At 49.4% G+C, this 25,693-nt stretch overlaps 1 protein-coding gene across 5 annotated transcripts in view; it reads right to left on the minus strand.

The window, feature by feature from the left end:
• Positions 1–25,693, minus strand: part of SYNE3 (spectrin repeat containing nuclear envelope family member 3) — a 109,258-nt gene that overhangs the window by 18,308 nt on the left and 65,257 nt on the right. For 3 of the 5 annotated variants that reach the window (XM_055361891.2, XM_055361892.2, XM_055361890.2), the window contains exons 8-17: positions 25,268–25,442; positions 21,245–21,427; positions 19,825–19,968; positions 18,497–18,631; positions 15,251–15,412; positions 14,949–15,121; positions 14,369–14,498; positions 12,161–12,322; positions 8,602–8,751; positions 7,447–7,485 (exon numbers count right to left, since the gene is read on the minus strand). In XM_055361891.2, coding sequence (XP_055217866.2) covers positions 7,447–7,485; positions 8,602–8,751; positions 12,161–12,322; positions 14,369–14,498; positions 14,949–15,121; positions 15,251–15,412; positions 18,497–18,631; positions 19,825–19,968; positions 21,245–21,427; positions 25,268–25,442 — 1,453 coding nt within the window. The remainder of the gene's footprint in view (positions 1–7,446; positions 7,486–8,601; positions 8,752–12,160; positions 12,323–14,368; positions 14,499–14,948; positions 15,122–15,250; positions 15,413–18,496; positions 18,632–19,824; positions 19,969–21,244; positions 21,428–25,267; positions 25,443–25,693) is intronic. The other 2 variants (XM_019010127.4, XM_019010128.4) reach the window with 1 other exon arrangement.

A 25,693-nucleotide genomic window follows, 5' to 3' on the forward strand; every position in this document is an offset into this window, starting at 1 on the left:
GTCTCCTGATAAGAGACACAAGTAAACCACAGCACCGCTCTGTGACATTCCTGCCAGGAACCTGCCACCAAATCCAATCACAAGGAAACAGCAGGGAAACCCAAACCAAGGGATATTCCACAAACTGTCCGGCCTGTACTCAAAAAGGTCAAGGTCAAGAAGAATTAAGAAAAACTGTGGAACTGGGCCAGACTGGAGGAAAACAGAGATGTGGCAACAAATGCAATGTGTGATCTTGGATTGGATCCTGTACTGAGAAAAAAATCTACCAGGAAGACTGTAAGTGGTACATCTCCAGACAATGGAATATAATTCAGTGGTCAAAAGAAATGAGCTATTGGCCTGGCACAGTGGCTCATGCCTGTAATCCCAGCACTTTGAAAGGCCAAGGCAGGTGGATCACTTGAGGTCAGGAGTTTGAGACCAGCCTGGCCAACATGGTGAAACCCCAACTCTACTAAAAATACAAAAAAAAAAATTAGCCTGGTGTGGTGGTGGGCACCTGTAATTCCAGCTACTCAGGAGGCTGGGGCAGGAGAATCGCTTGAACCTGGGAGATGGAGGTTGCAGTGAGCAGAGATTGCACCACTGCCCTCCAGCCTGGGCAACAGAGTGAGACTCCATCTAAAAAAAAAAAAGAAAGAAAGAAAAGAAAAAGAAAAAAGAAATGAGCTGTCAAGCCACAAAGACACTGAGGAACCTTAAATGCATGTTGACAGGTAAAAGAAGTCAGTCTGAAAGGCTGCATAGTGTATGAATCCAGCCACAGGACGTCCTAGAAAAGGCAAACCATGGAGACAGCAGAAAGATGTGTGGTTGCCAGGGCCTGGGGAGAGGTGGGGAGGGATGAGTAGGTGGAGCACAGGGGATTTTCAGGGCAGTGAAATTCTTCTGCAACATACTTTAGTGGTGGCTACTGGTCATTAGACCTTTGTCGACACCCATAGGTTGTACAATACCAAGAGTTAGCGCTCATGCAAGCTGTGGACTGAGTTAATAACAATATATCAACTGGTTCATCAGCCTTAGCAAATGGAGCACACTAATGCAAGATGTTAATTAATGGGGAAGATGGAGGAGGCTGGGATGAGAGGAGGTCTATGGGAATACTTTGTACATTCTGCTCAATTTTTCTATAAACCGAAAGCTGCTCAAAAACGAAAGTCTATAAATTCAAAAGAGACTATTGAGACAGCTTAAAATTTTAAAATATGGACTGTGGATTAAATAACAGTATTTTATCAACATTGAGTGTTATCAACACTGACCTAGATAGCTGGCAAACAATAAAACAAAGACAGAAGTATCAGGATAGAGGCAGTTGGAAGAGGAGGCTGTGGTCATCAACCCCAGTGCCCCAGGGCCAAATGTGATGAGGACAGCAGTTCACTGGTCTTAGTGAAGAAGTAGCTACTGGGTACCTCACTGGGGTGAATTTCAGAGGAGTTGTGGGGTGGAAGGTGAGTGACAGAAAGACGAAGAAATAGAAAGAGCAAGTGTAGAGAATGCTTCTCTGGATCTCAGTAGTCAAGGACTAGTTTCAAATACTTCATGACCAAAGTTTTAGCACCAACTTGTTCACAAATCATCAAAGACTGATTGCTTCTGGGCTCTGTAGACGGACAGAGTGGCAAGGCCGTGGGATGACACAGAGCATGGTTTGAAGCCTGTCCCTGGCTCTCTCTTTTAGAGGTCAGAGACTGCATGGCCCCAGCAAAGCCCAGGCCTTTAGTTGTGACCAGGGAAGAAGCAGATTTGACCTGCCCCCGGAGTTCCACGGTAAGTCACAGGGGTAAAAACTCAACCTATGTTGCCCCTCCCAACTCCCATCTGACCCCATCCCACATGTGAGAGAAGGGGCCAAGGGGCCCAGAAACCATTTCCTCCCACTATAAAAGGAGAAGGTAGTTGTGAGTGTTAAAGACCAAGCACACGTGTGCCCAGCACAGTGCCTGACACACAAGAGGGATTTTTGCAAAAAAAAAAATCATAATTTTTGTGGGCGGCAAGCCACCCAGGTGCCAAGGCAAGAGACCGAGGGCACGAGCTGTTCCAGTATAATAAAATATATACAATAAGAATAGTTATACTATTGGGAGACCGAGGTGGGTGGATCATGAGGTCAGGAGATTGAGACCATCCTGGCTAACACAGTGAAACCACGTCTCCACTAAAAATACAAAAAAAAATTAGCCAGGCGTGGTGGCGGGCGCCTGTAGTCCCAGCTACTCGGGAGGCTGAGGCGGGAGAATGGCGTGAACCCAGGAGGCGGAGCTTGCAGTGATCCAAGATCGCACCACTGCACTCCAGCCTGGGTGACAAAGCAAGACTCCGTCTCAAAAAAAAAAAAAAAAAAAGAATAGTTATACTAGATATAGATCTTAGATATGACTATATATGAATATCATTAATCATTAGTTTATAGCAATTACTCTTTATTCTAATATTATAATAATCCTCGCTCTATAATCATAAGCTAGGAAAAACCAGGCCATACAGAGATAGGAGCCGAGGGGACATAGTGAGAAGTGACCAGAAGACAGAGTGCGAGCCTTCTGTTACACCCGGACAGGGCCACCAGAGGGCTCCTTGGTCTAGCAGTAACGCCAGCATCTGGGAAGACGCCCATGGTCAAGCAGACGATGGTCTAGCGGTAGCTTCAGCGCCAAGGGGAAACACCCGCCACTTAGCAGACTGGGAAACGGAGTCTCCCTTTCCCCAGGGGAGTTTAGAGAAGACTCTACTCCTCCACCTCTTGTGGAGGGCCTGACATCAGTCAGGCCCGCCCGCAGTTATCCGGAGGCCTAACCGTCTCCCTGTGATGCTGTGCTTCAGTGGTCACGCTCCTAGTCCGCCTTCATGTTCCATCCTGTACACCTGGCTCTGCCTTCTAGCTAGCAGTAGCAAATTAGTGAAAGTACTAAAAGTCTCTGATATGCAGAATTAATAGCATAAGCTGTCCTCTCTCTCTCCCTCTCTCTCTCTGCCTGGGCTGCCAGGCAGGGAAGAGCCCCCTGTCCAGTGGACATGTGACTCATGTGACCTTGTCAATCATTGGAGATGACTCACACTCCTTACCCTGCCCCTTTTGCCTTGTATCCAATAAATAACAGTGCAGCCTGGCATTCGGGGCCACTACCGGTCTCCGTGTCTTGGTGGTAGTGGTCCCCCGGGCCCAGCTGTCTTTTCTTTTATCTCTTTGTCTTGTGTCTCTATTTCTACAATCTCTCGTCTCCGCACATGGGGAGAAAAACCCACCGACCCTGTGGGGCTGGTCCCTACAAATTTTGAGAGAAAGTTATGATCTAACATGGAATACTCACCGAGATTTGGTATTACAGTAGCTCATTCAATCTAAGACACTGATTACAAAGTGCACCATTATTTTACAAACCGCTAAGAAAGAAAAGAACAGCAACCAAGATGGTGCACCTGATCGGAAAGCCCACATCCATATGGGGGACCAAGGGAGCTGCACCTTCAATGTAAGGAGAAATGAGAAATAAACCCACCTCACAGAAAGAGGAGACAAGGAAATTCTAGGTCTTCTCTTGGCAGTGGGTGAAGGATAGGAAATCAAAACTCTTCCTCAAGAGTTTGAACCACACAGGCTGGAGCTCCCCAAGGTTGGCAGTCTCGGTTTACACAATCAGTGTGGTCCAAAGGAAACCCAAATAGAACACAACCCGCAAGCAGACATTTTAATTTAAAGGAATCTCAGGTTGGGGGTGACGGGCAGTAAACCTAAATCTTCACTGGAAGAACTACATTGTAATAAGACACCCGAATTCCAGAGATGTGAAAACGTGAAAAATTATGAGTCTTAAAACCTATGAAACACAGTCAAATAAATAAAATGCTACTCTCAGGTCACACAACATCTGGGTCTATATTCCAAGAGCCCACATATGAAATGGATGGGAGATGCCTGCTCTCTGCTTCTGCAAACTAGCACTGCCCTATTTCACCCTGGCTCACAGAACCTTTGACCAATCCATCCCCAACTAAAAGTTTGTCTCAGGTAGGGCTATACCGCTTCCCTGGGCCAATGCAAGGAATGCAATTTAGTCGACTCACAGCACAACTGCAACTCAAAAAGCAATTACATTTCACGTGTCTAAATGCTGCAGGCAAACACACCCGTGGCAGTGAGTTGGCAAGTGCGTAGGCAGCTGCAAATTTAATAAATCTTAATTATTCTGTTTATACAAACAAGCAGGCTGAAGCCACTCACGTAGCTGGGGCTTTCAATGACTTGGAGCATGGAGGGAGGAAAGAAAGTGTGGAGAACCAACTGCTCATAAATAATTAGCTTTGGGATAAGTTTTTTTTTTCCCCCTTTCCCCTTAGACCAAAAATAATATGTGGAATGTTTTCAAGTTGGCAAGATTACAGCCTCTGAAGACAGCACCTACTTTCTACCTGCCAGGCCTGTGGATGTGCATACGTGCATGCGTGCGCATAACCACACAGGCATACGCCACACCCCAACCCGTGAAGAATCACGCACACACCAAAGCTAAAGGAGGATTTCCCCCTCAGATGTGTCGTTGCTCCCTTCGCTCTCAGAAAGAAAAGCAGGACGGTGTCTGCAGAAGTCTCCCAGGTCCCCATTCACACAGCACTTGAGAACCTACTGTGTGCCATGGTTACAACAGGAACTTTGCTACCAGGAGCTGAGTGGACTCGCATTTAAATTTGGAAGACTGCGGCTAAATGACTCACTGAAGGTCACACACGCTAATGGTGGAACCTGGGTTTGAACCCAGAGTGTAAAGTGGTGGTTCTCAAAGCGTGGTCCCCAGGCCCCCAGCAGCAGCATCACCTGGGATCGTGTTAGAAATGCAGATTCATGGGCCACCCTAAAACTGATGAATCGAAAACTCTGGAGGTGGGGTCCAGCAATCTATGTTTTATCAAGCTGTCCTATAAATGAGCCACAGATGGTCTCCGTGTAGTGGCCCCCACGTTGTTTACTTCTTCACAGTGGGCTGAGATCCGTTAGCTCAAAAGGCAGCAAGCACCAAAGTCAGATTTTTACACATCCAATTGTTTTAAACATAGCCCAAGTAAGCAGATTCTTTAGTCATTTAGGGCTTTCCGTCTTTGCATACCCCACCAAGCTGTGCCCAACGTCTTCTGGTCATAGACAAGATACACCTCAGGGCTACATGGATCACAAGTGGTGTGACCTTCAGAGCTCTCTGACCCAGAGATTCCCACTGTGCTACTGAGCAACGTCAGCTGGACACGTGCGCTCTGGCCCCATCCCCCTGTCTCCACCCAAGCAGGATGTACAGTCTACAGGACAGGTCACTGCTCTTCTGTTCACTGATCTTGGCACACTCAGAACTAAAGAAGGAAGGAAGGAAGGAAGGAAAGAAGGAAGGGAGGGAGGGAGGGAGGGTAGAGACAGCAATGAACGCTATGGCTGTGAACATACCACAGTAACACATTAATTACAGGTTGTAGGAACCTGAGGCTGTGCTGGAGGGCTGGTGTCAGCCAGCAAATGTCACTACTCAAAAACATTTAGTGTGCACTTACTATGTGCTAGGCACCATGGCTAGACACCAGGGGGCCCAGACTTGACACCCACATGGATCCTGGCCTGGGGGCTGCATAGGTGGGGGCTTCCAACCAGAGAGAGGCTTAAAGTGCAGGAGCTAGAGTCGGTCTGGACACAAGGTCCTAGGTCCCCCGTCTCCCACCAGGACCCACCAGGCTGGCCTGTATAGAGCACCTGTCCTTTCCTGATGATTTTCCCTTTCTCATGAGAAGTCTGTTTGTTATTCTAAACTGGAGGGGTGTTGGGGGCAGGGCTTAAGTGATCAGAAGCATTTCTACTTTCATATACAACAGTTCACACGATCTTCAAAATAAGTTCATGAAGTAAATAAGGTTGCCATTAATAGTTCCATTTTAGGCTGGGTGCAGTGGCTCATGCCTGTAATCCCAGCACTTTGGGAGGCCGAGGAGGGTGGATCACCTGAGGTCAGGAGTTTGAGACTAGCCCGGCCAACATGGTGAAACCCCATCTCTACTGAAAATACAAAAATTAGCCGGGTGTGGTAGCGCATGCCTGTAATCCCAGCTACTCGGGAGGCTGAGGCAGGAAAATTGCTTGAACCCGGGAGGCAGAGGTTGCAGTGAGCTGAGATTGTGCCATTGCACTCCAGCCTGTGTGACAGGAGACTCTGTCTCAAAGGAAAAAAAAAAAAAGCTCCATTTTATAGATGGGGAAAGTGAGCCCCAAGGGTCCAAACAACTCCCTCGAAGCCACAAAGCCAGTTGGTATTGGGCCCAGAGCCCAGCCTTGATTTTGTGACTGCCCTGCCCAGTCCATTGGTTACCCACTCTCCTACAGATGTTACTTATGACACCAGCCGGAGGCCAAGAAGAAATCACAGATTTCTAGGAAATGCAGATTCCAAAGAATGAGAGATCTCAAGGAACTCAGAGCTCCTTGGATCAGAGCATGCCAGAGGAGGCTCGTGTCATTACGGGCCAATGCCTAGCAGGAAAACACAGCATTCATTCCCTTGGAAACAGTGGCACTAGGAGACACCGATTTACACTTGGCTTTTCCAGAAATGGGGAGACACCCCAGGCCCCAGGGAAGTCTTCTCCAAGTCACAATGTGGAAGGTTAACAACATGAGTTTTGGATTCAGAGGCCAGAGACCACTGAGGGGCTGAGGCCTTCCTTGAACAAGTCACTTCAGGCTTGCCCCTTCTGTTTCCTCGCGCTGAAAGTTGAGATTATACTGCCTCCTAGCTGTCACTGGGAGAGTTACAGGGGAGGCCCTAACCACAACTTAGCACAGTTCCTGGCACACACAGTGGATGGCCAATACATAGCATCTCGAGTAATAATCATACCTATTACTCATTGTTGTCATTATTACTGCTGTTGTTGTTATTGCTTCAGCCTGCAAAGACCCTGGGAGTGACTCTGAGCACGGCTCAGTAGGGTAAGTGGAAACACCTGCCTAGTAGAACTCAAAGGCACAAACCCTCCCTCTCCTGTCCCTACCGAGCCCCGTAGACTCTCCATCACCAGGGTGGCCACACCGTCCAGTTTGCCCGCAACAACCCAGGTTTCCTGGGACAGTCCCGGTTCACACCTGTTGTCACAGCGTAATCATTGGTAGCATCTTTGTCCACTCCCCAGCGTGTCCTGATTTGGGAGGGTGAACTCCAAGATCCCCTCTCTGCTATGTGCCTGTCCCAGCGGAGGACTCTGCACACCCTGCCAGCCTCCCCCCAAGCCTGGGGCTTCTTGAGGCCCAGCACAGCGCAGCCCAGAGTTGATCCCCCATAAATGTTCTTTGGTCTTCCTGGAACCTTCCAGAAAGCCCACGAGTCTTGCCCCAGTGTCACGGGCCCACCAACCCTCCAGGCACCCTGCCTGCTAGCCGTGTGGAGCAGATGGCAGACACTGTACCTTTTGGAATCCAGTCGGCTCCCCTGGAGAACTTTGTGTCTGTTATTTTAGGGAAGGAGAGGAAAAGGGGGAAAAAAAATAAGTTAAGTGAGTGAAACTGAAATCCCAACAGAGCCTGTAATGGAATATTCGTTTTGTCAGGGGAGTGTTTCTTTAAAACTTCTGGTCATCTGGACAGCCTGAGCCAGCAGGTGATTCGATTTAATGAGCTTTTTAACACACTTCAGGCCCAGCTGGGATTCTGTCTGGAAAGGCCGTGGCCAAGGCCGGCGGGGGCCATGGCCAACCTGGCTTGGGCTGGGCTGACACCTAGTGGCCGTCTCGGCTGCTTCCGGGCCAGGAAAGCCTGGGGCGCCCAGCTTGGGGCTGGGGTTGAGGCTGAAAGGGCCCTTAGGGGCCAGCTCACCACCCTCCTCAGACTTAGGGACCTAGGAAACTTAGTGTCTGTGTCTCAGTTTCCTCATTGGTTCACAGGGCATATAACAGCACCTCCTTTAAAGGGCTGTTATAAGGACATAGCATTGAGCAAAGGTTATGATCATTACTAGTTTTGCTATTATTATTATTATTTTGTGTGAGGAGACACAGGGGCCCCCGAAAAGGAAGGTGCTTGCTCAACTAAGACACAGGGCAAGTTAGAGACATGGAGCTGGACCCCAGGGCTCCTGATGCCACTCCAGTGCTTCCCCAGGTCACGCCTACAACACATGGGTGTGTCTGCAGGCTGGCTCTGCCACTGATCACCCACGCGGCCTCGGGCAAGGTTTTTCACTGCTTGGAGTCTCAGCTCCCCTCTGGAGTCTGGAGATACAATGACTTGAGCAGAGGGGAACCGTACAGACTGAATGGGACAGTGCACACAGGGCCCTCGGCTTGGGAGATAGGAAGCACTCCTTACACATTAATTATGAGGTCACTGCTGTCCTGACTGGGACTTCAGCCTCATGAGGTGGTTGGATGGCCAAATGGCGTCACCTGAGTCAAGTGCCCAGAACCCATGAGTGTCCCTGTCCTCTGCCTGAGTGGTCACCACTGCCTGGTGTGTGAATGCACAGGGCAGGGTGGATGCAGGCTTAGCACTGTATCCCCAGGCAAATCCGGCCCAGCTATAGTCCTGTCCCTGGAATCTGGGACCTGCACATCCTTGGCACCTACCAGCAGGTGGCCAGAGTCCTTCAGCTTGGACTTGTACAGCATCCACTGGTAGCGCAGATCTTCCAGCTCATCCGAGGTCCCCCTTGCTGGCCCGAGACGAAGGAGGTTCTCAAAGAGATGCTGACCTTCTGGCACCCGAGCCTCCAGCTCCTGGGGGAAACAGCAGCGTCATGGTGCGGCTTCCAAATGGCCCAGACAGCCCCACCTGAATGGTAAGGATGGGTCCATCAAATTTCACTTGACAGACAGGTAGGCAGGAGGAGGCAGACAGAATCCATAAAGTGGGACTCCCATCTGTGCAATTCAAGCCAAGGCCTAGCCCTTGCTCTCAGGAATGCTACAGGATGGCCTCCTGCATGGAACGAGCAGCTGGGCTGCTGACCTCCAGTGGTCACTTCCAAATATGACATTCCAGGACCAAGTCCTCCAGAGGGCTTGACTAGAGTTCGCATCATTCTAAAAGCTGTCATTGTGAACATGTCTTTCTGTTAGCATTTTGAGCCTGGCAGAATGGTGTTGTAATGTGCAGATTTTTCTCAGGAAATATAAGTACTGTGTTTCCTTGGGATGGAAACTTTTATTCTCAGGACTCCTGAGAGGTGGTGTGATGGGGCAGTAGGAGCGGGGCTATAAATCCGGGAGCCCAGGTTTAAATCCTGGCTTTGGATCCTGGCTCTGCCCCATTCTACTAGCATGTAATATGGGACACCTTGCTTAGCTTCTCAGAGCCCACAAGAATGTATGCTGTACAAAAAGCAAGGCGGTTTAACTTGAGGAACGGAAAGTCATTTCTGATATGGCTGGAGTTGGGTGGTGGTGTGGTGGGGGGAATGAGAGGAGTAGCCAAATATGAGACAGGAGAGGCAGGCAAGGAAGACTTCCAGGTAATGGCCAACCAGATAATTGGGACCAAACCTCCCACTAAGGACAAAATATTTAAAGCATTTTAAAGGCATAAAAGTATTAACAAAAGAATGTGAGGCACACCAGGCCACAACTTGGGAAAGAATGAAAACCCAGGGCAGTCAGCGCTGTGTTCAGATCTGCTTTTGCCCATAGAACATTTGCCAATTTGGAAGGAATAGCTGTAAAACATCTTTGCTTTTGGCAGCCTCACTGGGCTGGGGAGACAAAGGTCAAAGTCTGGGGCCTGCAGAGGTGGAGATTCTGATAGGGTTCATTCACCCTTTTGCTGAGCTCCTAAAGCCTTCACCCTATTAAAAATGAACCAGAAGTAAACCTGGACCTTGTGTAGACTTGCAGCCCAATTCAAAGTCATCTTAGTAGACCAGGGAAACTCAAGCCTTGAACTTGGATTTAGTGGTCCCAGAATGAAAGGTCCCTACTTGCCTGGCAGTAGCAAATAAAATCAACTCTGGAGGAAAAGATTATCCTAAATCTTTTTTTTTTTTTTGAGACAGAGTTTCGCTCTTGTTGCCCAGGCTGGAATACAATGGCGCGATCTCGGCTCACCGCAACCTCCGGCTCCCAGGTTCAAGCAATTCTCCTGCCTCAGCCTCCCAAATAGCTGGGATTACAGGCATGCGCCACCATGCCCAGCTAATTTTGTATTTTCAGTAGAAACTTGGTTTCTCCATGTTGAGGCTGGTCTCGAACTCCTGACCTCAGGTGATCCACCCGCCTCGGCCTCCCGAAGTGCTGGGATTACAGGCGTGAGCCACCGTGCCCGGCCTATCCTAAATCTTAAATCATTCTTATACATATTTTGGAAAACACAATGTCTAGCACACAAAGCAGCCACACGAAGACACAAGAAACCAAGAGTAAGAAAAGGCAGAAATAATATACAACAGAAACATTCATAAAATGCCTTGAGATGTTAGAATTATTAGATACAATCTGTAAAAAGCTATGTTTACTATGTTCAAATAATTAAAAGATAGGTTTAAAAATTTCAGCAAGTATCTGGAAGGTATGAAAAATGATAGAGTTTCAGTTAAGACAGGAGCTATAAAATAAGAAAAAAAGAAGATAAGAAAAATGATAGAGTAGATTATTAAAAGCACCAAACAGAAGTTCTAGAACTGATAACTGCAACAACAAAAGTTAAGAACTCAATAGACACGTGTAACAGAAGATGAAACACAGCTAAAGAGAGAATTAGTAAACTGAAAGCTGAATCAGAAAAACTATCCAGAATGCAACACGAAGAGAGAAAAGGATGAAAAATACACAGGAGAGAGTAAGAGACATAAAGCACACAGTGAGAAGTAGTTACATATGTTTAAATGATATCACAGTAGGAGAGGAGAAAGGGAACAAGGCAGAGGTGATATTTTAAGAAAGATTGTTAGTAGAAAAAAATACAAGTAACAAGTTTGGGAATTAAGAGAAAAAAAAATAAGGTTAGAGAGTTTTCCAGAAAGATCCTAGACCACAGATTCGGGAGTTAAAATGAATCCCAACCCAGATAAATAAAAATAAATTCAAACCTAAACATATCGTGGTAAGATTGCATAAAAATAGGGAAGCAGAAGTGAGCTAGGGCCTGGTTGAGAATGGCCTTGAATAATAAACTCAGGGGTTAAACTCTATAGTGAAAGGTTTTCATTAGGGGGAGGACAGGGTCATATTTGTTATTCTGGCTGCAGAATGAGCCATGACGTAGATGGGACCCAACAGGAAGAAAGGAGGATCAGCTGGGAGGCTACAGCCATAGTCAAGGCCAAAAATGGTAAGTGCCTAAATTAAGACAATGGTAGTGCGAGGGAAGAGAAACGCAAAATATCTAGGAGGTGGAATCAAGGAGCTTTAGCAACTGATTAGATGTGGGAGTGAAGAAGACAGGAGAGAAGTAGTAGTTCAGTTGCAAAAATGGCTGTGACTTTCCCCATCTCCCTCCCCCCAGCCATATCCATACCCACTGCAATATGACTTTCCCATCCCTTCCACCAAGTAGTGGAGTCTCTTTCCCTTTCCTTGACTCTAGGCTGGTTTTGGCAAACAGAATGCAGGGGAATTAATGTTATGCTGGCTCCTAGTCTTGACCTCAAAAGTCCTTGCCTGCTGCTATTGCTCTCTTCTGCCCTGCCTCTGCTATGAGAAGTCCAAGCTGTGCCACAGGAGTATACGAGATGTGTAGTCCATGTCATTCTCATCTCTAATAGCCCACCAGCCCCTAGAAGTAGAGACACCCAGCTGACCTACAACTGACAGCAGACGGACTGGAGGCACTGCCCGGTTGAGTTCAGCCTAACCTGCCATGCTTCTGAACCATGGGTTAAATACATAGTTATTGTTTTCAGCCACAAACTGTTGGGATGGTGTGTCACACAGCAATAGCTAAGTGACAGGAGTCAAGTGATTAGTGGTGATATTTTCCAAGTAGGGAACTACATAAGCATGCTGAACACACGAATGAATGCCAGAAAAAGTTCTAAAATCTTTGAACCAAAAAAGTTTAAAAGCCATTATCTATACACAAGGGAGAACAGCTCACAAACTGTGGGTGTGCTCCTTCTTTTGAAGAAGTCCCTGGTGGCAAATGATTCTGTGGGTGCAAACCTTATGGATGAGGGACCTTTCCTGGGGAACAGACCTGCAGCTTTGATTTTCTGGTCCTCAAGTCCTCGGCTGTAGAAGTTCTCATTGCGATGATTCTAACCAGCTTGGAGTTTTCCACCTGCAACCACTGCCCAAAGTTCCTCAGGAGCTGGGAGAAATCTTCATGGCTCCCTTCTTCTTCCTGTAGAAGATTTGCCTGTAGGATCACACACGGCCAAAGCGTCAGAGGTGAAAGAGCCCCCCTGGCCAGGTGTCCTGGGAATTCCACCTGAGGCAGAGGGGCAGGGACCAGGACAAGATGCCCAAAATGGCGACAGGAGAGGCCTGGGGGATGAACAATGAATCTCTACTCAACATGGTCACATTTAAGGGCCAAGAACATTCCTCACTGTCCCCTCTCTGGTCCCCTGAGAGGTGACGGAAGCCCCCACCATCTCTTACCACGATGGCTATACAAATAGTCACCCTTCCACCATGCTTGCCCCCTCGGGGCTCCATGACCAGAGTGCTCTGTCTATGATGCAAGCCCATTCAGCTAACTTCTTGGTTATCCACGTTGGTGCCCCTCACTACTCCCCAATGTGACCCGGGAGTCTTGGTTCCACTGCGCATGCTGCCTTGCCTGTCCTCTGAGCCTGGGCCTGCAGACGTGTCTTGGCCCCTCAAACTGGCACTCGAATTTCTCCCTCTGCTCTTCACACACACTGTCTCCTCTGTGGGGAACACACCTCTCTCCCTCCTCTCCTCACTGCCACTCAGCCATGAAAATTCAGCTGAGATTTCTTATCTTCCAGGAGAGGCTTCCCAGTCCTGGACCTAGGAACTGCTGCAGGTTCCCATAGCCTCTGGCCTGTCTGCCAAGGTGCACCATGTTTTTTTTGTTTGTTTGTTTTTTGTTTTTTGTAAACCCTTATTTAACAGCCTGTGGATGCCACTCCCTTGCTTCTTTCAACAAAGCTCAGTTTGTTTAAAGGCAGTAAGGGAAAGTGATGGGTAAAACAATGTAGTTAGTTCTTTTTTTTTTCTTTTATAAAATATAGTCATGGCACAAAAATAGACCCATCTTGTATGATTTTAGTTTCCATTCTGGGGCCAGCAGGAAGTGTTCGGCCCCGATGCTCCCTCCCTTTCAGATGCTACTGCCAGTGGCTCACGGAGGTGAGTATCTCAAGGGCCCAGCAGCATGGGCTTATCTTGAGAGCTTGTTAGAAATGCAGAATCGAATTGTGGGCCCTAGCCAGACCTACTAACTCAGAGTCTGCATTTTATCTTATTTTATTATTTTTTGTTGATTGATTGATTGATTGAAATGGGGTCTTGCTTTGTCACCAGGCTGGAGTGCAGTGGCACAATCACAACTCCCTGCAGCCTCAAACTCCTGGGCTCAAGTGATCCTCCCACCTCAGGCCCCTGAGTAGCTGGAACTACAGGTGCACACCACCATGTCCAGTTAATTTTTAAATATTTTTTATAGAAATGGGGTCTTGCTATCTTGCCCAGGCTTGTCTCAAACTCCTGACCTCAAGCAATCCTCCTGCCTTGGCCTCCCAGCCTCCCAAAGTTCTGAGATTGTAGGTGTAGCTCACCATACCCAGCCCAGAACCTGCATTTTAATACAAGGCTGTGTGCCCACTGAAAAGCTCTACACCGGATTCCAAATTCTCTGAGGATCAGAAGCGTTACTCACAGCTGTATCCTAGCTCTGAGCACAGTCCTTGGAACAAAGTAGCACTCAGCAAATGGAGGAGTGGATGAAAGAATGAATGGGAAAATGAATAATTTGATGTATTTGAATAGCAAGGAATAACTTTCTTTTCCACAAAGCTCAAGTTTGTTTAAAGGCAGTAAGGGATGGATGAAACATGGCAGAAAAATTTTCCCATCTTGTATGGTTTCGGTTTCCAATCTGGGGCCAGCAGGAAGCTTTCAGCCCCTACACTCTCTTCCCTGCAGGAGCTGCTGCTAGTGGCTCACAGAGGTGAGTATCTGACTGGCTAAGGGATACCCCTACTGCCCTGGTGGCCTGGCTCTGCAGACTCTGGGATCTCTGAGGTCCTCTGTGGAGTAGGATCAAATGCTCTTTGGCCACAGCTGGGGCAGGCTCAAACGAGACAGGATGTGGCCAAGTCCTCAGAGCAGAGCATGTTGCCCCAGACAGGGAGGGGCCTGTGCTGGAGACCCCTACCCACCTCTTGACCTAGGGCCTGGCCCCTTCTCCCACAGCCCTGCTAGACAGACTCACGCGTCGACGATGCCTGGGAATAGGATCCATGGGGTTGATGAGAAATCCTGACTTCGGGATGTTGTTGGTGAAAACCATTTTCTTCCCCGAATCCACTTCCATCCTCTGCAGATGCCAGTTTCTGATGAGGCTGAGAAGACAAACTCAGCCCAGTCAATGCAGAGATGTGGTGGGGGACCCACCAGGACATGGGAAAAGTAATAGAATTGGGGAACCACGGGTCACAAGTCAGTGCCCCCCACTGAAGTTTGTGAGAATGTTCCTGAGGTATGCTCACATCCGGTTTCTGACTTTAAACTCAGAGTAACCTGTCATGAAGGTGCATATGCCCATAGATGCAGATGGGGAAACTGAGGCTCAAGCCAGTATAGACTGGAGGCTAACTCCCAAGACAGGGACATTTCCTGGCTCCTCCTGCTCCTGCTAGAATAGCCAACTGGGCCAAAGTGTGAAAGTGCCCAAGGCTCCTGGCTCCACACTGGGCAGCACCCTGGCCCTCTGCTCCACAAGCACCTGAGTGTCCCTGAGTGAGAAGGGGCAGTGTCCCAGACAACGCTCAGAGCCTAGGAGGCACTCTCACCTCAGCAGACTTTCTTCCAGCAGCCTCAAGGCCCGCCACGACTCTGCCAGCTCCCTGAGCTCCTCCTGCACCACGGCAGCACCCTCCGGAGAAGACTTCTCCATCACCAGCCAGCCCTGCGCTTCCACCAGGGACAGCTGGGCCTCCTTCTCCGGGAATTCTGCCACCAGCCTCTAAAGGACACACGGACACACAGACACACACACGGTGAGGGTGGAGGGAGGTTTCTGCTCCTTAGTGTGGGAACGTTGGCCTGTCAAGGCTGCTTCTTTGGGAAGTGGGTGAGGGAACCACCGCCTTACCTCAAACTCGGCCTCTTGGGACTCAGCATACCCCGGGCCCGCCTCTCCCCGGTGTGCCTCCAGCTTTTGCGTGGTCACAACGATCCACTGCCGCAGCTCCAGCAGCTGGTGGCTGAAGGTGCAGTGCTCCTGCACACTCTGCCGACACCTGTCCACAAGGTCCTGCAGCACAGCCCGGGGAGCCCAGGGCGTCCTGAGTGCTGGCCGAGGGGGAGACCCCCGCACCACCCCCACCCTGCAGGGCTCTCACACCCGCTGGGGACCCCAGGGCTCCCCACCAAGTAGCACCACGAGAGGCTGGGCTGGCCCTTCCCTCCACACAGCACAAGGAATTTACCCTGGGAAGATCAACTCTGGTTTAAAGCCTATCTTACTTTTAGGAAAATAATCAAGTCTAGGTGAGGGTGGGGGAAATCGGATCTCCTGTCCACCACTGATCCAAGTGTAAACTGGCTCAACCACTTGTGGAAACCACAGGTCAGAATCTACCCAAACGGAATGTGGCTGTAGCTGATGGCCCAGCCATTCCACTCCCGGTGTATGTCCCAGAAATGGGAACATATCCTCACCCAAGGTCATACATGTGACAGCCCCAAGTTGGAAACTATCCAAGTGCCCATCAAGAGTAGAATGAATAAATACACGGTTGTATATTCACACAATGGAATGTTTTACAGCAGCAAGAATGAATAGTCTATAACTACATGCAATACAGCAGATGAATTTACAACCATCATCTGGAGAGCTAAAGGCCAGGCACAAAAGAAAACATTCTGTCCAATTCAATTTAAATGAAGGATAACATCAGGCAAACCCAAGCTATGCTGTGGGAAGCATGAAGTCAGAGCCCCCCCCCCCTTGAGGGTCGGGAATGGTGAGCTGGGCATGACCGCAGGCACAGAGGCTTTGGGAGGCTGGTAATATTCTGTGTTTTAGTTGGGTGCTGGTAACACAGATGCATTTAATTTTTAAAAAAAGTAATCGAGCTGCACACTCAGATATTCACGTTCAGTCTTTCTTTGTTCTTTTTCCTGAGTACTGTTTCCTGGGCCAATCTATTGTTCAGCTCTCTGTCACCAGGAAAGGCGGACACTGTCCCCAGAAGGGCAGCCATTCTCTATGCCCGTGGCCACCCAGCCTGAGACCCTTGGAGCTTTCTTTACATAGCCTGCCATGAACCAGTCAGACCCCAGGCCCTGCCGTTCCCATTCCAGCTGTGTTCCTTGAATAAGGTCATCATGACTCTCTGCAGGGCCACCATAGGCCCTGCCTTCTGCATTCCACAGACACTGACTGAGATCGCTGGATACCAGGCCCATACCAGGGGCTGGGGAGACTGCTGCCTCTGTCCTCAGTGAGCCATCAATGAGGGCCTGAGAAGTTATCTAAAACTCCACTTCTCTGAGTTGTCCCTACCACTGTCCCCTCCTGGTCCCTGTGTGCCAACATTAGACCAGACGCCTCCAAGGGCTTCCCGTACATAGACCTGTGATCTCCAACATCAGATACCTGCCCCCCAGGGGGACACAGAGACTGCCTCGCTGTGGGGAAGGACATATTAGATTAACAAGCACTGGGTACCAAAATAATAAAAGGGCAATTTCTCTTTAAAGAAGAATATAAACAATCAATAAGAATTGGAATATCATCATTTCGCAACACCTAGTGATGCTCAGTTAACGCTGCTTCTCGTAACGACTAATCTAGCCCATCATTTGGATGGAGGTATTAGGAGACTTTTGCTGCTTCTACGGGTTTCTATGGGCTCCTGAGGAGTGAGGACAGTGTGTCCTATTTCTCTACTGCCTCGACCTTGAAACTACTAACTGCTAGTTTATTGAATGTAATTAAATGAATTCATCCAGACATTAATCGTCACTTACACCAATGGGTCTCCACAGGTGATGCCTTATGTCCTGGAAACTGGTGGGGAGGGTTTGCGGTTGCTGCGATAGAGGTGGTGAGGGTGCTACTAGGTGGAGTGAGAGGGATGGGTGCTCGCATTCCACCCTGGGGTGGATAGTCCACAAATGCAGAATTCGCCCACATCCCACACGATTTTCTCATGTCCTCCTAATATCTACAGCAGTAAAAAACCTGCTTGGCATGACCTGAGCTCAGACTGTCACTCCAATCAACACACAAACACAAGGAAGATTTTGCAGTTTTAACAAACATACTGACTTCTCTAGAGCTGCACCCTTTGTGTAAGTGGATGGAAGACTGCTCTTGGGTTTGATCAAAGTTCTACCAAGCGTTGTTCACATTTCAGAAAACCACATCACTAGAGGCCGTGATGGCTGTGCCACCTGACACAGCATTTGCGGCTGTCACACAGGGAGGGCACGTTCTGACCACCTCCTTATGTCTTGAGTGTGGCCATCTGGGAGTACTTACATATTGGACAATATTGTATTTTAATTACTTTCCTTTGATTTCTCTTTTCTATTTCCTGGGTGGGTATATTCCCTATGAATTTCAGGAGTGTAAAGAGGAGGTTAGGAATGTTTGGTATGAAATAGGGCGTGCAATGTCAGGTAGGAGGGAGAGCTCTCACTGCCTCACTGGGTTTTCTTGAGGTGTGAGCGCCAGAGACCCTGCTTTATATTCCTCAGGGCTTGTTACAATGGCAGACCCAGGACTCCATCTGAATCAGTGTCACAGTGGGGCCTGGAGTCTGCATTTGCACTTGTCCTCAGGCCAGTTTTGAAGGAGCTTTGAGTTCCATCCCTACTGCTGGAAGGGGACTGAATCCTGGACGAACTCTAGAAAGAGCTGAGGTGGCCACTAGAGGGCACTGGCGATGAAGCTCTGTGGCCTCCAGACCTTGTGCAGGCTGCAAGGGACCCGAGGCCGCCTGTGTTCTGGGCTGCCTAAGGATCTCAGCAGCCTGCTCTCTTCTTTTGCCGCTTGGCCCTAATCTCGATATGTAACTGTGCATTGGCTTGTTTGCTTGATGATTAATTGTCCATCTACCCAACTGGGGCGTAACTCTCAGGAGAGCAGGGGCCTGGGCTGTCATGCTCTGCTACCTCCATCCTTAGGGCCACCTAGAACACTGCCTGGCATATGGGAGGTGCTCAATAATTGTCTGTTGTATGAATGAGGAAGGGAAGAAAAAAGGGAGAAAGAAAAAAGAGAGGTTAGAAGGAATGAAGGCAGGAAAGGGGAAGAAAGGCCCCAGGCGTGTTGGATGGCAGGGGCGTGCTCTCTGTCAAAGTACAGGCCCTTCTGCCAGCCCCTTACCTCCAGAGACCTCTGCAGGGCCTGGATGTCGGAGGAAAGCTGGTCCATTTTGTGCTGGTGGTTGGGGTTCTCCTGGACCAGAGGCCTTGCAGCCTCCATCTGTGCCCCCAAGTCCAGCCCCTCTTCCTGCAGACCCTGCAGTAGAGAAGGGAACAGGTAGGCTAATCTTCCCACCTCTCCCTCCCTTGGGGTGGCCGATCAGGGCAGAGCCTCTGAGTGGGAGAGCCTGGGAGGGGTGAATTCCCCAAGGCGGTGGGGCTCTTTCATACCAGCGGAAGTACCAACCACATGGCTGGTCTGATGGGCCCACTCTCAGGGCTGGAGAGATTTTAAAAACCAGACAAAAATATTCTGGGACACCAGGAAAATAAACTCTGCTACAAGCCAGATGGCATCTCTGGGGACAAACTCACATTGGGACTCATACTTGATGACCACCTGTCATTATGAGGAAACACGTCCCAGTTTTAGTTTTAAAACCCAAAATGCACTATTTTTTTCTTTTTTTGGAGACAGAGTCTCACTCTGTCGCCCAGGCTGGAGCGCAGTGGCACAATGTGGGCTCACTGCAACCTCCGCCTCCTGGGTTCAAGTGATTCTGGTGCCTCGGCCTCCCGAATAGCTGGGGTTACAGATTCCCGCCACCACGCCTGGCTAAATTTTTTGCTTTTTTTAAAAAAATTTTTTATTTTAAGTAGAGACAGGGTTTCACCATGTTGCCCAGGCTGATCTCAAAATCCTAAAGTCAGGCAATCTGCTCACCTCCCAAAGTGCTGGGATTACAGGCGTGAGCCACCGCTCCCGGCCTAAAATGCACTATTTTTAATGTCTTCTAGAGAACACTCTCAATTTATGTATGAGCTGTGCTTGGGTTTTAAAAAGAGAACTATTGTATCACGTGCATTTTAAAAACCATCAAGTTCCTTATCCAGCCAACAGTGATCAACGGTCAGCCTACTTACAGTCCACGTTTCAGAACATTTATTCTTAATCCCAAAGTTGGTTTAACTGAACACCTCTGGACTCATTAAGAATACTTAGCAAAGCAATTCTAAAAGCAAATACCGACGTTAGACTTTGGAACTGAGGAGTAAACAGAAAGACAGTTTGTCATTTTGCTGAGCTCAAGACTCAGTTGTTTGAGGTCAGGAACCATCAGATAAATAAGCAGAGGTTCTGTTGAGAAGAAAGGTCAGATCTCAACTAACGGTCTAAATCTCTGGCTCACGGCAGCTGTTGCTTTGCTGGTTACTGCTAGAGGGAGACGCTGCTTCCAGGTGCAGCTGAGCGCCTGGGCAGGAGTGATTCAGGCCTCACAGACCCCTCACCTGCAACCTTGAGAGCTGGGCCTGCTTTCCAGGAAGGTCCCGCTGAAGCCCCTTCTCGGCTTGGACCCTGACTTGGAGGTCCAAGAGCTTCCTCTGCAGGGGCTCAAAAGCCGCTCCAAAGTCTTTGTGCTGAGCGAGCAGGCTCTGCAGAGACACAGGACAGTGTGCACATTAAGAGCGTTCCTCATGAGCACCGTGTTGTGAGACCCGACCCGTTCAGCCAGGCTGCTCTTCGTCTCGGCCAGCTCATGCTCATTCAGGTGCCACCCCCTCCAGGAAGCCTTCCCTGAGCCCTGATGGAGTTGGGTGCCTCTCCTTAGGGTCACCACAGCGTCCTCACAGAACACTTTGGCCACATCCCTCCAGAACTGGGGCAAGCTACACCCCTCCACTCACCGACCAAATCCCACCAGAGGCCTGTTCCTGTAAATAAAGTTTTATAGGAACCCAGCCATGCCCATACATTTATAGCTGCAGTGGTGGCGCTGAGGAGCTGCGACAGAGACCGCCTGCCCTGCAGACTCTAAAACCTTCACTGTCTGGCCCTTCACAGAAACAGTCTGCCAACCCTTGCTGTAAAACAGCACTTTGATGTCTTCTAGTAATTGCCTACTTATTTGTGTCTACCAGCAAAAGCTGTGAGTGTTTGAGGGTGAAGACCTTGGCTTCCCTTCTTCATCCCCCCAGCTCCTAGAACTGCACCAGGCCCTGTGGATGGAGGGAACATGCACAGGAGCTGAAATCATGGGCTGGGTCCTGGTTGTACCCCATATGGACCATGAGCCACCTTCTTGACCATTCTGCTTCAGTGTCCTCGTGTGTAAAACAAGAAAAATAACAGTACCTCCCTCATAGTGCTCTTATGTGGATTAGATAAGATCAAGGATCTGGAGCTCTTAGCAATGCCCTGGCCCATAGCCAGTGCCCCATAGATCATAGTTATTATTGTCATCATCATTAGATGCTCAGCAAACATTTGTTACCTAAAAGAATAAGCTGTCCACAACGTGTCATGCCATGTCATTGATGTAGTGTAGTCATTTTGAAATGTGTCACTAATATGAGCTTCCAGCTCCAGGGTGGTTTAAATTTTACAAGGACTTTTATCACCATTTTCTTATTTGACCCTCCTGTCACTCTCTGCAGAAGACTGGACTGGATTCAATTTGATTGCAGGGGGTTTGGGGACAGGGCTGGGAGGCAGACAGGTGGTGGCTAGGAAACCAGTTAGAGAATGCAAGAATCCTACCCAGTTTACACATGAGGAGGCTGAGATTGTCAGGGACAAAGGGACACACCCAGGGCCACACAGTGGCAAGTGGCAGAGCTGAGTTTAGAACATAAGGCCATCTGCCTCCCCAGTGGGTGCTCCAGCCCCGTGGCCAAGCCGAGTCCCGAGCAGATGCCTGGTGCTGCACACCTGCAGTTTGCTTTTCCTCTGCAGGAGGCTGTTATGCAGCAGGTCTCTGTCCCTCATGGAACCTGCCACCTGCTCCAGGAGTGCCGTGGCTCTCTCCTGGCCAAAGATGCCAATCAGGAGGTCTTTCTTCAGCTGCAGCATCGTCAGCAGCTCTTTCAGGCGGGAGCTTTCCATCAGGGCCGCCTGTGGGAGACAAGGCTTCCGTGAACCACAGACCGGGCAGGACACAGCTCAGAAACAGAGCCAGGGGCACAACTGTTCTGGTTGCAACTGCTTAGGAAGCTCACCTTTGTGCAGGTGTCTGAGGAAGCAGCAAACTCAAGTAGAAACAAAATGAGCTGGCAGGAATGCACTGGCAAGGCCCTGAGTTCCGGGGTCAACTTTGATTCCTCTCTCCCCTCCCGCATCTGTCTTGATACTCAAGCCTGAGTAATATCCACCTCCTACAGGCCTCAAAAGTCTGTCTCCTCTCCATGGCCTCTGCCCCTGACTACAGTGCACCCTCAGCCTTGGGCACCTGGACCACACAGCTCCTGAATGGCTGCTGCCTCCCAGTTAGTTGGCTCCCCACCACTGGCCCGCCACATTGCTGCAGAACCTAGACCCAGCCAGCTTGATCCTCTACTCAGTGATCCCCCGTCACCAACAACAGTGGACACACCCCCCAGCGCTATCTGCAACAGTGTTTTGGACATTTTGAAGGGAGCTACAGGCCTGTAGGAGCATGATCAGAGAGAATTCAGGAAGGCTTCCCAGAGGAGGTGATACTCAGCAGACTACTGATGTGCAGGAGTTTGCCAGGCAAAGAGGAGAACTAAGGGGGCTCAGAAGCCTCCTACAATGGCAGCAGGCTGCCATATAGCCTGAACTCTGCGCAGCCCAGGCCCTACCTCCTCCAGGAAGCCTTCCCTGACCCCATTCCCAGCCTACAATCACTCTTCTTGCCCCCAAAGCCCTGCAACTCTTAGAGCCTGAACCAAGCCTCCGACTCCTGTTGCCTCTCCAGCTGTTTCAGGTAAGCACCTCTTGCATTTCTAATTGAGAGTCTGGGGTTCTGGAAGCCACAGGTTTTGTCTTCGCCCAGAGTTCTTTCATTTTATACCTGATGATGTTGCTGAGAACCCACTCTCAGACTTAAAACACTGAGCTAGGCACGGGGTTGGGAGAGAAAGAAGAAAGATTCCAACCCAGGTAAGTCACTTCAATACAAGACAGAAAGTGGTCATTCTTTTTTTTTTTTTTTGAGCTGGAGTCTCACTCTGTTGCCCAGGCTGGAGTGCAGTGGCACGATCTCAGCTCACTGCAAGCTTCACCTCCTGGGTTCACGCCATTCTCCTGCCTCAGCCTCCCGAGTAGCTGGGACTACAGGCGCCCACCACCACACCCGGCTAATTTTTTTGTATTTTTTCAGTAGAGACAGGGTTTCACTGTGTTAGCCAGGATGGTCTCGATCTCCTGACCTCGTGATCCGCCCACCTCGGCCTCCCAAAGTGCTGGGATTACAGGCGTGAGCCACCGTGCCCAGCCAAGAAAGTGGTCATTCTTTAAGCAAAGCTGGAGCTAGTGCCGTGGGAGTTCAAGGCAGAGGTGGACACTCCTGGTTGGGGAAATCGAGTACTACTTTGAAGAAGGCAGTACTGAAGACAGGCCTTGAAGGGCAGGTGTTTCTGGAAGAGGCAGTGTAACCACAGCTGATACAGCTGTATTGGCATGACCTGCACACCAGGGCATCTAGCTTGTGTTCAGTCACACAGAGGTCAAGCCTCTCACTGTAGAGGAGTCAGTCACCTTTACCCCCTTTTCACCAAGCTCAGACACAATATCATGGGAGTTAAGAGTTTAGGCTGGGGACTTGAGATCATGAGTCTGGATTATGTACTAGTTGGGAAGCTATGGGCAGATCTGAGCCTCAGTTTCCTTTTTTGTCAAATAGGTTCCCTGGCTCTGATCCCTCATCTGCAAAATAAGAAAGATCATAGTAGAAATGGAAATAAAACTACCTGTGCATAGATATTCAAAATATGTGAATTATGACAATAAAAAATCAGAAACAACCTAAGCCTTTAATTGTGGATACACTGAATTATGTCACACTCCAGAACAGAATATGATCCAGCCATTGAAAATGATCACTTTTATTTGAATGATTTTAAATGATGCTGAGAACAAAAGCTCAAATGTGTGGAGTGAGAATATCAGAATATACAATTATAGAACTTGATCCCAAATACATAAAAATTGTAATTAAATCTTCTGTCTCTTGGTGACCATATCTCATGGAAATATCTAAACGGATTTAATCAGATATAAAGGACAGATTTGGGATCTTCTGATCTAAAATTGAGTTTTGTGACACATATGAAATTCACTTCAGGATGGCCTGAGGAGTACCTAGAAAAGATGGCCCACCATCCTTTGGAGCATAGGGCTGGGAGAAGGGGCCCACTGGACCCTTGGAAAGAAAGGCCATGCCCTGCAGCTTAAAAACTATTAAGAGAGGTCTGGCGCAGTGGCTCTTGTCGAATCCTAGCACTTTGGGAGGCCGGGGCAGGCAGCTCACTTGAGGTCAGGAGCTCGAGACCGGCCTGGTCAACATGATGAAACCCCGTCTCTACTGAAAATACAAAAAATTAGCCAGGCATGGTGGTGCATGCCTGTAATCCCAGCTACTTGGGAGGCTGAGGCAGGAGAATCTCTTGAACCCAGGAGGTGGAGGTTGCAGTGAGCCGAGATCGCGCCACTGCACTCCAGCCTGGGTGATAGAGCAAGACTTCGTCTCCAAACAAAAAGCCATGAAGAGAGAAAACAAATTATTGTCCCAATGTAAGCCCCAAGCGGAAAATCACAAGGGTAGATGTTTCAAAATGCAGGCACATGGCCAAGTAGTGTACCCAAGGGTGAGCAGGGGCCAACCCTGGTTATTGGTTCTCCTCGGTCAAACCAAGGTGGTAGAAAAGGCGATGGAGAAATTGCCCCAACATGTTCATCCCTGTGGCTTGTGGGATAATGGGAGCTTTTTGTTTTCTTCTTCACACACCTTTACACTCTCCAAGTAGGTGTGCCTTTTATAATCAGAATGATTATACATCTCACACACGTTTGGGTCTTTTCCCACTCTTTGTGTCTAAGAATCTCTAGACACAAAATCATTTTATGGACTTCAGAGTTCAATGATGCCAGAGACAGTATGTACAGGCACACTGGGGACACCACAGTGACGGGCATCATGAAAGATGTTGTCTTCTGCTCATCCCACAGCCATTCCTCCTTCTCTCTTCCCAAACAACCAGCATTTTGGGATGCAAAGTGCTCAGTTCCGGGGCACTGAGTCTAATTGGTACAAAGCAGTTACGGTAATCCCACCATCCTTGCCGATGATTGGGCCAGGAATAATCAATCATATGACCTTGACCAACCAATGAGATGTGAGGGGAGTGTGCAGGTGTCAGGGGAAGATTTGAAAGGCGGAAGTAGAGGTGGAGAGAGCCCTGTGCATCCGCGGCTCCATCCGGAGCTAGTTGTTGTTCATGAGAGATGCACGTTTGGAGCCAGAGCAGCCATGCTGGGGCCATGAGGCGAGACCTGGCTTAGAACTACAAAGGGCTTGGTCCTGGTGACACCGCTGAGCTGTGGCCTGGCACCCTGGACTGCCTGAATGTCGCTGTTTTAAGATACCGCAGGTCAGGTCAGGTTTCCTTGCCACTTGGAGCCATAGTAAAGGCAATGGCCTGTTAACGCTGCTCTCTCAGGAGTGCTGATGACTCCACCTGGGAGATGGTTGCGGGTGGGGAGCGTCCGTACGGAGCCCCGGGTTAACCCCCAGGAGCCGAGCTGACCTTTGTCAGTGTAACAGGCAAGCATGGACACTCCCTGCGCACCAGGACTCAGCAGACCGGGCGCAGTGAGCTCTCCCCAGATATCCGGAGGACCCGGCAACGGACCTTCCCCTGGGAGAGAGACTGAAACACCATGCCCCGCCAGTGGCCCACCCCAGCCACACCCAGTTGGCAGGACCACAGTTACCTCGATCTGGGGCAGGAAGGTGTGAAGGGAGGGCAGGTCCGGCAGGCTGACAGTGACCTCCAAGAGCCGCTGGGCCAGGGCCTTCCACAGCTGCAGATCCTGCAGAGGCCGCTGGAAATGCTGCCACAGCTCCACCGCCGCGGCATTGCGCAGCCTGGCGCTCTTCACCTTCAGGCTGCAAGGAGCGTGGAGGGAGAAAATGAGGGAGGAGAGAGAGTGGGTTCAGTCCAGGGATGAGGCCTCCGCCAAGACCCTCAAGAGGCCCAGCATGCACTGCTCCCAGGGTGGGCCTTCTCCTATTTCAGTTGCTGGGAATGTCTGCAGCAGTAGACAGAAGATGTAGCTGGAAGGGACTTTCATTAATATCACTATGAAAAGGCACCAGCAGCAGGCCTGGGGTCTTCCTGAGGACAGACACTGGGGCTC

The sequence above is a fragment of the Gorilla gorilla genome, chromosome 15 (genome assembly GCF_029281585.2).
Source record: "Gorilla gorilla gorilla isolate KB3781 chromosome 15, NHGRI_mGorGor1-v2.1_pri, whole genome shotgun sequence".
In the NCBI taxonomy this organism is placed as follows: Eukaryota; Metazoa; Chordata; class Mammalia; order Primates; family Hominidae; genus Gorilla; species Gorilla gorilla.